The sequence below is a fragment of the Marmota flaviventris genome, chromosome 10, assembly GCF_047511675.1.
Source record: "Marmota flaviventris isolate mMarFla1 chromosome 10, mMarFla1.hap1, whole genome shotgun sequence".
Classification (NCBI taxonomy): Eukaryota; Metazoa; Chordata; class Mammalia; order Rodentia; family Sciuridae; genus Marmota; species Marmota flaviventris.
The window spans coordinates 94,327,051-94,339,599 of record NC_092507.1 but is presented as its reverse complement, the minus strand read 5'-3'; the positions used below and the strand labels follow the sequence as shown (position 1 = coordinate 94,339,599).

At 34.0% G+C, this 12,549-nt stretch overlaps 1 protein-coding gene across 3 annotated transcripts in view; it reads left to right on the top strand.

The window, feature by feature from the left end:
- Positions 1 to 12,549, top strand: part of Vav3 (vav guanine nucleotide exchange factor 3) — a 350,991-nt gene that overhangs the window by 215,966 nt on the left and 122,476 nt on the right. For all 3 annotated transcript variants that reach the window (XM_027943138.2, XM_071618116.1, XM_071618117.1), the window contains exons 16-17: positions 11,421 to 11,522; positions 11,823 to 11,923. In XM_027943138.2, coding sequence (XP_027798939.1) covers positions 11,421 to 11,522; positions 11,823 to 11,923 — 203 coding nt within the window. The remainder of the gene's footprint in view (positions 1 to 11,420; positions 11,523 to 11,822; positions 11,924 to 12,549) is intronic.

Here is a 12,549-nt window from a genome sequence, read left to right as displayed (position 1 = left end):
AGAAACTAAAAATAGAAAGAATACGTTAGACATCACAAGCCACACATCAAGTTAGTAACAAATACAGACCCAAATTACCCATAATCTGACATTTTTTTCTACATTAAATTTATTATAGGTTTAACTGACTTTACGTCTCATTCAATAATTTCCTTGCAGTGTCACTGAAATGCAGTGATGGATGTGTATTTAAAATTACTATAAAGCCAGTGTTGAATGAAATAAAGAAGTGCAATATATAATAGATAAGAAAATACTGTTTTTCAGAGCCAAGCATTATCTTATTTTTATTGGTATTTTGAAGTCTTTATTCATTTCCCAGATAAAAGACTACGTGATTTGGAATATAAGGAATAAATTTGATTGTGATTTATAAATCTTTTTTTTTCATACCTTTTATGGATCCTCAGAAACAACTGAAGATGTCACTTCTGAAGGTTTTCCTTTCTTTCTTTAACTTGGTTTTTGAGGGACCTGTTTGTTTTCATTTTTTATGTTTTACTCTTTCAAATAACTAGGAGCATAATTAGTATGCTCTGATATCATGGGAACAGATTATTGGGAAATGAGTTATGATTTAGGAAAGTTTATTGAAAGATTATATTTTATCTATTACCTACTTTGGTAGATTTGATTTCACAATGTAGGGTATTTTAAAAATAAATATTTGAGTTTTATTCTGGAAATTTTCAGTTAATGAAAGAGCAAGTATGAGCAATATTTAGTGATACCCTTAAAGTTGTATTTCACAGGAAAGTCAAATCCATATTTATCTGATCTGTCCTTACCCTGGTGGAGAAATGTGTCATATAAGCTAACATCTATTAAAATAATGTAGCCTTTTATTTGTTTCAGAAATTTCTTCTAGATTCTAAGGTCTAGTGCCTCTAGAGCTAGTTTTTGAAGATTTGGCACAAATTTTTGCCTTATTTACATAAAGTTTCATATGTTTAGGATGTTAATTCTTGAATTTGAAAGCTATTTGACTACCCAAACTTAGCATTTGACTTCAGGGGAGATAATGAGGTTTCAGAGATGATTTTTAAGTGGAATAGGTCCTGGAAGTGTCCCTATTGAATTGTTTCTGCTAAACAATACCGTGATCTTGTATTCTTGGCTCTTATCAAAAAGGGCTAGAAGGCACTCAGTTGTGTATAGGGATGTTGTTGAAAACATTGGTTGTAAATCACACACAGTGTCCTCAGATGAAAACTCATCAGAGTAATTTTTCTTGCCAGGAAAATGGTTATAATTTTCTTAGGATTGATCCTGTTGTCCTCTTTGCTTTGGTTACCAGGAAGTTTAGCACAAAATTTGTGGCTAATGTTCAACAATTAACCTTTTACCTTTTGGGGTATGTTTTATAAACCAACTTTATTCTAATCTGGTACATTTAATCTCCTTTGGCAATCCATTAAACATCATCAATATTTGATGCCTGTGTGCTAGACACGCTGCACGATGCTACAGGGGCTGTGCTAAGCACACCCTGACACACTTTGGCCTCAGAGTTCCTGTCTTTTTGGGGAAAAGAAACATTAAGCAATTTATCATACAAATAAATATAAAAAGGAAATTGTGACAAGTATAATAAAGGGTGTTACATGGTGATCTGAGTCTCTCTAATCAGCATATGCCCTAATTCTGTTTTCCTATGCTATAACCTTTTTAGTAACAGACGAATACCGAAATCACATGTGTATTCATATGTACATATTTGTTGTTTTTAGTATACTTTTTTAAAAAATATTTTTTAGTTGTAGACAGACACAATACCTTTATTTTATTTATTTGTTTTTGTGTAGTGCTGAGGATCGAACCCAGTGCCTCACACATGCAAGGCAAGTGCTCTACCAACTGAGTCACAAAGCCAACCTTTGGTATACTTTTACACTTGTATTTTTTCTTGTGAAAACTCTTGTCCAATATGATTAAATAACCAATTATTTTTCTTCTGTATGAATGTTTCACAATTTATTTGCCCAATACCCTCATCATTGGGCATTTAGCTTATTTATAATTATTCACTTATTATAAAGAACCAAATAAGCTTTACTTTCACTTCTTTGAAAACCAAGGTTTCCTACTGGGCTAAATATATTTAAGAAAAAAAAAATGCATCCCACACCCCACACTCAAGAAATTTGGACAGAGTCCTAATTTAATTAGTTGGGGGTAGCAGGAACAGCAACAGTAAATGTAGCATAGTTTAACTAGCTTTTCTTGGACCCACAATTTCCTGCATTGGACAGCTTCTTGCCTATTCTGGAAAATTCAATTCATGCTGTAGCAGAGTGGTTATATATGTGGGCCAGTCTCTCTCTTTGAAGCACTTACCAGCCTGTGTGCTTCCATTTAAGGAAGTATTTACAAATCTGGCTGTTAGTTCTTAACTAAACTCATCAGCAAAGACCACATCCCTTACAGGAATGCAGAAGAGAGTGCAAAATAACCAATGTCCAAGAATGGCCCTGTGTGTCATGTCTGTCGAAGCCTTCCATGTTCCTGAGTATCACACATTTACTGATGAGGCTGAATCTTTTATCAAAGTCCTGTTCACTGGTTGTTTTTCTTTATGGATTTCTTGTTCACTTCCTTTGCCAACTTTTCCATGGGTCGAATTTCTCACTGTGTTCCTGTTGTTTGGTGGTATTTTCACATATGTTGCAAACATTTAATTCAGTTTGTCTTTACTTTCCAATAGAGTTGTGATATTTTTAATGTAATGATTAAGAGCCTGGGCTTTGAGACAGGTGTTTGCCTCAAATTCTTTTCAGTGACCGTGGACTTTTGTCAATTTGCTTGTAACTTCTTTAAAGCTTTATATGTATTGTTGTGCTTGTTTCTCTTTCTCATTTTCTATACTCTAAAAAAAATGTAGAAATAAAATGAGTAATATATGTTCACTGTAGAAACTTAACACAGGTAACTCTGAAATAGAAACATTAGAATCCTTCATAATGCTATCACCCATTGTTCATATTTTCACGTATATATATTATGTTAACAAGCAGTTATTTGTCATATTAATGGGGATCATCATAGAGATTCAGTTTTCTTAACAATTCTTTTTATATATTGTAAATATCTCTTCATTAATGTATATGTCTACCATATTATTCCTAAATTCCATTGTGCAGATGTATCATAATTCATTTCCTTTCTTTAAATTAAAATTTCTAATTTTTATTTATTTATTTATTTTAATATTTATTTTATAGTTGAGCACAATATATTTATTATTTATTTTTATGTGGTGCTGAGGATTGAACCCAGGGCCTCGCACGTGCTAAGCGAGCACTCTACCGCTGAGCCACAACTCCAGCCCCAAATTTCTGATTTTTAATTGTTAAAAATTTTATAATGAACACTTCACAATAACTTCTGTTAAGCAGAATTTTTGTCAAAGAATGAGTACATCTTAAGGGCTTGGATATTTTTATATATTCACCCATACTATGTACTTTTTTCTTTTTTTAGACTTTGATGTGTAAAATTATATCTTTTTATTTAAATTTGCATTTCTTTTGATTTCTAGTAACTCTATGTACATGTCTTATTATTTATTGAACATTTTTATTTCTTTACATATTGAACCACTCATTTCTTCAGTTTTCAATTGGGATATTCATTTTTTTCCCTATGGATTTTCATGTACACTTACATATTGTAAGGGCATTAATCCTTTATCATACATACTACAGATGTGATTTCTACTTTATCTTTTAATTTATTATTGTTTTTGACTTAAGGAAAATTTTGTTCTTTTCAGTGAAAGCACATTCAGCCACCTTTAATTTTTTTTAACCTTTAAAGATGATGTTAATAGTCATCAATATTTTCTTTAAATATTTCTAATTTTTTTGTTTTTCTTTAGGCAAATTTCAGTCTTCTATTTAAATTTTACCTTCCTACATAGAATATACGCTTCATGAGATCAGTGATTTTGTCCCTTAATCTTGTTGGCTATATTCATGGTGCCACATGATAGGTATCTATTACATCTGTATCAAATAAGTACTGTAAATCTTTATCTAAACTTTATATTGCTATAAAGCATGATAGACATATGGCTTCCTTAGCATTTTTAAAATTCTGTTTTTTATGACATATTTATAGTTGAAATCCATATTTTTTTTCTCTGTTTGGGGGATTCTTCCTCTCCTTTCCTATTTAGTTCCTCCTCATCTTTAAATCCCAGTTCTAGCATTGTTTCCATAGGAAAGCCTTATGTGATAATCCATGGACAAGGTCACATTCTGCATTTCAACTTTTTCTAATACCATCTTTCATTGTGGTATTCAGCATGTCCTGTTTCAGAATTGTTTGTGGAATTAAATGTTTGAAATATCTCCCCCAACCCCAACCAAATAGGCAAGGGTATTACTTAGGTTTGCTCACCATACTATTCCACCACCTGAAACATATTAGGCATTTAACAAGTTGTTTTTAAATGAGTTAATATTTTGAATAGATGAATAGTGAAAAGTAAATTGACATAAAAATTATAAGCCAATTTGTTGCATAAATTTGATTCCCTCAAGACTTTTTTATTTTGTATTTTTGGTCTTTCCCAGTTTTATTGTTCTGATTTTTAATTGTTTTGTATAGATTTAATAACTGTACCTTTAAAAACATTTTAATATTTATTTCTGAGGTAATCGTGGCTTTCCATATATTCCCCATAATAATTCACTATGGTTTAAAAAACTTCCCAACTATTCACACATTTATTCTTCCATTTGGATTTCATAATCATATTTCAAGTTGAAAACAAAATCTCATTTTGTGTGTGTGTGTATGTGTGTATGTGTGTGATTGTTGTTATAGGGGGAATGAATTGTTTTAAACATATAAATTAATTTAGAGAAAGTATATTTATTATAATATATTTAGACCTCTTATTTAGGAATCTGCCATGCAGGTTTTATTTTCTTGAATGCTTTTTGTTTCCTTTTGTCAATTTAAAAGTTTAATTCATATAGAGTCCAAAATTTTCATGCTGGGATTTTTCTTGGACATTTTTTTTGTGCAGAAACTAGCAGGCTTAAATTTGCTATTTAGAAGGATCTCCTTTTGGGGATGGCTGGTTCTTGGCTGACATCTGGAAACTTGGCTTTAAAATATTCCCAGTGGTACTAAGCAATAGAGTTAGTATGCAATGGAAACTGAATTTTATTGTGCCAGCCTGCCTAGACTGTCTTTTTTAAACAATGTGATTTATGGTAAGCATCCACTTTTCTTCTTGGATTTTTTAATGATTATGGCTGATCATGTAGACAGTTGTGTCTATATGACTAGGCCCCACAAAATCCTTAAACTTTTATTCTCAAGAGGTTTTGCTGGGTAGAGACAGTACACATGTCATTGCATTTTGCTAATGAATATTGGACATTTATACATGAATTTCTCCAAATGCCATTTGATGAGTCTTTTTTTCCTTTTGGTTTTATTAGAGTTCAATTTCTTTCCTTGGCTTTTCTCAATAATACAATAATGTCATCTTCAAATTAAAATTATGTGGAGTTTTAAAAGTAATATTTATCCTTCATATTTATTTTTCTTGTCATATTGCATTGATGGGATATTTCAGGATTGGGTTGAATGATATAACTTGACTTCAGGAACTTAATGTATTTGTTTTAGTGTTTTACATTAAACATGTTCTCTACTGAGTTTGCTTTATGTTAAGAAACTACCCTTCAACATCTGGCAAAATGATCCAATTCTTTGTTGGTTCTTTATTAATGGAAGACGTGTGTGTGTGTGTGTGTTTAAAACTGTTATTAAAAAGAGCAATTTATGTAAGTAAGTATCCTAAAGATAATAAAGGATACATACTATTTTAAATGATTTCAAAACCTTGCCTTGGAAAAGAAGATTAATTTAAATAATTAGTGGTTATAGTAATTTATTGCCATCTAAGTGACAGAGGTTAATAGGTTAATAGAAGAATGCAAGAAATGCAGCCATCTTGTTATATTGAAAGTAAAATAATTTAATAGAATAATAAATAGAAAATTATTCAGGACTCTCTTGATAGTCAATGTGTATCTTCTGAATTTCAGCAAAAATACACATACACATACAGATATCCATATGTATCTGTACATTTTTATATATCAGTATGTTTTTGATATTAAAAAATCTTGCAGCATTCAGGGGTGTGTGTGTGTGTGTGTGTGTGTGTTTATCACTGACATGTGCTTCCAGCTCTCACCTTTACTTTCAATGCAATATAAAATAACTACTTTATTTTTTATCCTTTTTTTTTTTTTTTTTTTTTTTTTGATAACAGGGATTGAACTCAGTGGTGCTTAACCACTGGGCAACATCTCCAGCCCTTTTTATTTTGAAACAGGGTCTTGCTAAATTTCTGAGGCTGGCTTTGAACTTAGGATCCTCCTACCTCAACCTCCCAAGTCATGGAATTTCAGGCATGTGCCACCACACCCATTACTACTTCATATTTTTGACATAATTGTCAAAATATTCATACGGGTAATATTTAAATGTTATCAACACTGACATGACATGAGATAACAGGATGTCTTATATTAATCCTTATTTCCTCTGGTCAGGATTGTTTTAGATGATCATTTCAATCGTATTTGTTTCCTTTATTCTAAACCTATATGACAGTATAGTCAGATACTAAAATAGAGAAAAAATGTTAATTTTAAACATCAAGTGGAGCATCAGTAATTTTATGTTTTATTTTTTTAAAGTTTTCTCACTTGTGAGTGATGAAACTTTTTTGGCCTAGTTAAAAAAATATTTATCTCAGCTATATGCTACAGTGCATATCTAGAATCCCAGCTACTTGGGAGGCTGAGGCAGGAGGATCTCAAGTGTGACACCAGCCTGGGCAACTTAGCAAGATCCTGTTTCTAATTAAAATGGTGACTTAGCTAAGTAGTAGAACACCCTATGTTCAATTCCCAGTGTTAAAATTAAAAAAAATTATCTCTCTTTTGCTTATTACATTTTTCTATTTGATGTTGTGGCAAAGGGAAGCATTTGAACACAAAAGAAGAAAATGCTACATTATGAGCACATTTTCCACCCATTTTGTTCCATTGTCTCAGGTGTGAAAACCTATAAAAATTTAAATATGATATAATCATATTTAGTATAAAATTATATATCATATGATTATATCATATTATATAATCATGATTATATACTAATAATAAGAAAATAATTATAGTCATGGTGTAATGTTAATATCATATATATACACACACACACACACATATATGTATAAGCTCTAGATTCTGATTTCCAACCTATGTGAATGCACTTGTGTCAATTTTGTTGAACTATTCATGGTCTTGAAAACCTGGGCCTTTATTGGTGTTTTCCTGGTAGAATGTTTGATGACTATACAGAGGCTGGGTTAACAGGGAGAAGACAGTCACCCAGCCCTCAAGCACTGGATGGCAAGTGGGGCGGTAGGAATATAAATTAGTCCTCATGATGCTTCATGGTGATTTCTTTGAGGGCTACACAAAGTCAGTGAAAGCATAGCAGGTCTATGTAACTTGGCATCACTGTCAAGGAAAGAATTGTAAAGGTTGAAATGTCTGAATTTAAGCACTATTTCTACTCCTTCTCTACTTATTGGCTCCATGGGTATAATGTTATTATCTAGTATGTAAGTAGTAGTCAGGGTTCTCTATAGTGAAATGGAGCTGTGTGTGTGTGTGTGTGTGTGTGTGTGTGTACATGTACGTGTATGTGTACACGAGTGTATCCTGGGTTTTGAGGAGGTATTTTCAAGGTTGAGTCAACAATTGGTCAGATTTTCAGGGAAGGAGATGGAACATTGAAGAGATAAAAGAGAATGAATATGCAGAGATAATAAAGGGGAGGCGAAAATTCGCTGTGGCTCTGCAGTCTCTATGTTGCAAGATGGAGTGAATGGATCCGAAATTTCAGGAAAGATATGGAAGTTGAGTTTTCATGTGGTGCATTAGAGATGCCTGAGTTGTAGTTGGGAATACAGAGCTGGAGAATAGAGAGAATGAAAAGATGCCTAGGCTAATGGGAGATTTGTGGTCCTCCTTCAAGCCAGTGATGGAGCCAGGTGAGATTGGGAGACCACCTGAGGAGAGCACAGAAAGTTATAAAAAGCCCTAGGAGTATCAACATATATTGCTTTATAAATACTTGATGGCCTGATTACTTTTATGAAAATGAACCCCATGTGAAACAATAGCTATGAGAACATTTTTACTTAGATATCCAAAAGATTCCATCCAACTTCCCCAAAGTAAATTGTCATGTATTAAGACAATTGAATCTTTTATGTGTGGCTACATCTTTTATGTGAGCAAGTGGACTAACTTATTTGATCTTCAGCTCTCCGGTGTAGACAGCTCATCCACATAGTTGGTCTTGCTGTGCCCACTTTTGCCTCATTAGAAGAAACTCCCTATGTGGTACTTACAGAGATTTTTTTTTTCAACTAAATGTGATATCACTTCTTGTATAAAATCTCATCTCATCCCTTGGCCCCTGCTAAACTTTTACCTCATTTCCTACATCTCCTTTACTCACTGGACTGTGGCCGAAAGGTCCTATTTTCTGCTCCTGCCTCGGGGCCTGTTTATATGGCAATTACTCAGTAAATATTTATGAAAGGAGTGAATGACTCTGCCTAGATTTGTTGTGAGCAGGAAATGTGGAAAAGCATATGAACAACTTAGTGATGTGCCTGTTGCCTTAGAGATGTACCACAAAGGCCACTGCTGACCATTTTTGCCCTTGTTTTTCCCAATCTATAATCCTGATGTTATTCTGTCCCCTTCTGCTCCAGTCTTCCAATCTGGCGAATCTACTGTCGTTGGCTTCTCAATCCTCACAGGATATAGTCCATGTGGGTTGACCTCTCTGTTCCCTTTAGGTGGCACCTGGTATGACTGCATCCATTCCCTGGACCTTTTCATACACATCCTCTCCTGAGTACTTCTGTTTCTTTCTGATTGAACACCAGCTCTGGGTCAGGCAGTGTTCTAAGCATTTTACATACATTACCTCACTTTTCGAATTTTGTTTTATTAGTATTCCTGCTCTATACTTACCAACTCGCCTAAGGTCACACCGCTACTGATTTGCAAGTTAGGATTTAAGCCCAGGTGGTCTCATTTCAGATTCCTGCCCTCTACTCTGCTTTTATATTCAGTAGTGCCTCAGTAGCAGTTTCAGGGTCACCAAGTTAACTTTCATTCTTTAATGTTTGATTCAAGAGTTTTAAAATAATGTGCAGTTATAGTTTTAAAAAATTATAACAGTTTCTCCTTACCACTCTACCCTCACTTAAAGTTTCATTTCCCTTAAGGCAACTACTGTTAACAATATTTTCAGTTTTTTTATAAGATTTTTTAAAAATTCATGGTGTGTTTGTGGTTCTCCTTTTCAGATTTTTGTCTTTTGAAAAGTCAGATTATTCCCAATTGGTAAAAATTTTCAATACAAATGGTTCAAATACAACTCTGGTACATGTACATAAATATGCACACACACACACACATACACACACACATACAAAAAAAAAAAAAAACACTTGGTTTGACCCCAGGAGACAGTTGTATTTCTCTGTCCAAGGCCAATTCCTGAAATTAATTAAATTCTTAGATATTTGGGACCTATTATATAAGTTTCTGTCTGACAGAGACCTACTTTTATTTGAAAACTCCAGGCTGATGAATTCTTCAGGTTCCCAGGACTGAAACTGTTACCTGACAATTCATCTATGACTGTATCACCTTAACGCTCAGAGAAAAATGAAAAACAGCAGCCCTTCCTGGCTAAGGAAATGGGTCTTGATGCTCTTTTCAGTGCATGGTTATATGGATTCAAGAATCAAATGTTTTTCCAACAATGCCAGGAGAGCTTAGTTTTTAGATTCTTACATTTTCTCTTCTCCCTTCCTGAGGAAAAGCTCTGTAATTTTTAATCAGCAACACAAAAATGCCTCTGTGGAAGAGGCCATACTTTTCAGCATGCAGTAGAACATTTTCCTAAAAAGTGAGGTCACCAGAAGCACAGAGCAGAGAAATCCCAGATGGCACTAATATTTGATTTCATTTTTAGCATGCTCATATTCAGCAGATGGATGGGAAGGCTGACCTCTCTGACACTTCTGCATCACTGCCTGCTACTCCAATTGCCTTTGCGAATGTTTTTTCATAAGGCTTCTCCTGGTACCTCTGAGATTGATGCCTGGTCGCCTGCCTGCGTTATGCTTCATTACGCTGAGGCTCTGTATGCTGAGAGTTGCCGTATTCAATAAAAGGGGAAATCCTAGCTCATCAGTATCTCAAACTTTTCCTACAATCTCTCAGATTGTGTATAACACCTTGGAGTGTATTATTTTAGCTTTCTAGGTGTACTTTGATTTGTATCCATATTTAAACTCTCCTAATTCTTCTGCTTTCTTCTATTCATGGCTAAATTCAAAAGTGTTAAAAAAAACCTCTAGAAATGGTTAAATTTAAGTGCTTCCAACACACCTACTACACCCCAAAACCTGATTATTTTTATGTGGATATTACTGATTTCTCTCATTCTCTGAGAGTGGCCAAGAGCACAGACCTGGGTTCGAGTTCTTCATTTGCGTTTTCCTCATTTTAGAGCAAGCTTTGCTTTAAAGCAGACCCAGTTTCCTTGTTTGTAAGCTAGTGCTATTATTAGGGCCAGGCAGTGAGGACTGATGTGAAAATTAAACAAGGTAATGAATGTCAAGTGGTTGTCTCAGTATCTGGCACAATCTACAATGAATGTGAATTTAAGATATGTGTAATAACTTTTTGTTGTTTTAAGTGCATTTACTGCAAATAAAATGCAAAACAAATGATGAAATAATTTAGCTTTTCTTGGATTGCAAAGAAAGTGAATTATTAGGGAAGAAGTTTTAATTATCAGATTAATGCCTTTTTAAAATCTTTCTATAAAATGATTTTTTTTTTTATGTAAATCATTAATAACCCATACCTATTTAGAGACCAACTCTGTAAATTCACGGTGCTCTGCTTCTCCTTCCCACTGTCACCAACTAGTTTATATTTCACTGGTGTTGCTGGAGAAAAGAAACTATCACATAGCATGAATATCTAGCAGATTTTGCTTTTTTTCTCAGCAGGTTGACCTAGGGGACCATGCTTCAGAGTCCTTTGGAAACACTCAGTTCTAAGGAGAGATTATGTCCTTCTGTATTACAGGTGCTCATAGCACTGGATATTGGTACATGTTTTAATGTGTAGATGGCTTAGAAATCATTGCATATATTATTAATAGTCTTTTTGCTTGAATCAGGTCTCTACCCAATGCAGTTTTGATGGATTTAGCTTTTAGGTGCCTAGACTGCTGTTCTGTTGTGAAGCTTTCTTTAGGAAGTGACCTTTTCCTTTTTACAGATCTAACATAAGGCCAGACTATGCAGACTCCAATTTCCATGATTTCAAGATGCACACCTTCACTCGGGTGACATCCTGCAAAGTCTGCCAGATGCTCCTCAGGTAAGCCTGCTCAGGCCTGTTCTTGAGTTGAAATGAACAAGTGAAATTGCTTAGTGCTTTAAGCCAAAACATTCTGAAGTAGGGATATTGTCTTCACAGTTTGGATCCAACAGATCTTTCCTAGGCCTTAGACTTGGAAATACCCCTTAGGACCCCACAGAGGAGGTCCTTTCTCTCTACTGAGGATGCTTTGAGTAGCACTGTGATCCCCGCCCCCAGCCCTGGCATTTTGCAATAATGATTACATATAAACAGAGTTTATCATATTTTAATGCATCACTCTGTAATTTTACCTTTCAGGGGAACATTTTATCAAGGCTATTTATGTTGTAAGTGTGGAGCAAGAGCCCACAAAGAGTGTTTGGGAAGAGTAGACAATTGTGGCAGAGGTAATTCTGGTGGTAAGTCATGTTTACTGTTGGGATTCTGTTTTTAATGAGGACATAAAACTTGCTCAACATAATTAAGACCTATTTACTCTTAATATGTTTATTATGAAATATCTCCTTTGGAAAATATTACGCATAAGCACAGTTAGAAGATTGTTTAAGATTTGTGTGACTTTTCTACATGACTTTGGTTTAAACAGCTTAAAATCCATTTGATTTATATGTACCTTGGAAGCAGAGGTCTTCAAGAGGAACTTAGATGGCTTCATATAACCCATTTGATAAGCATCAACCCCTAAGGATGTCACTAAAAACTGTACAAATATAGTGAGCACACACATGAAAGAACAGTAACAAAAACAAAAAAAATAAATAAAGAAAATATTCATTTATCTTTAGTTCCTAAATTTCTTCTTTCTCCTCTTGGCTGTTTAGCTTAGACTTGCCAATGGTTTCAGAGATTAAACATCAATGAATTAATGAATTGAATACATTGTCATTTTCCAGCATTTAACAAAGAGCATATATGCTTTGGATTTTATGTAAATATTTTCCCCTTGGTTTTTAAAAATAGCACTCCATGGCTGTTGCCCGAGCTGGTCGGCAATTATGCATTCAATAGCCTTTCACTTCTCTTT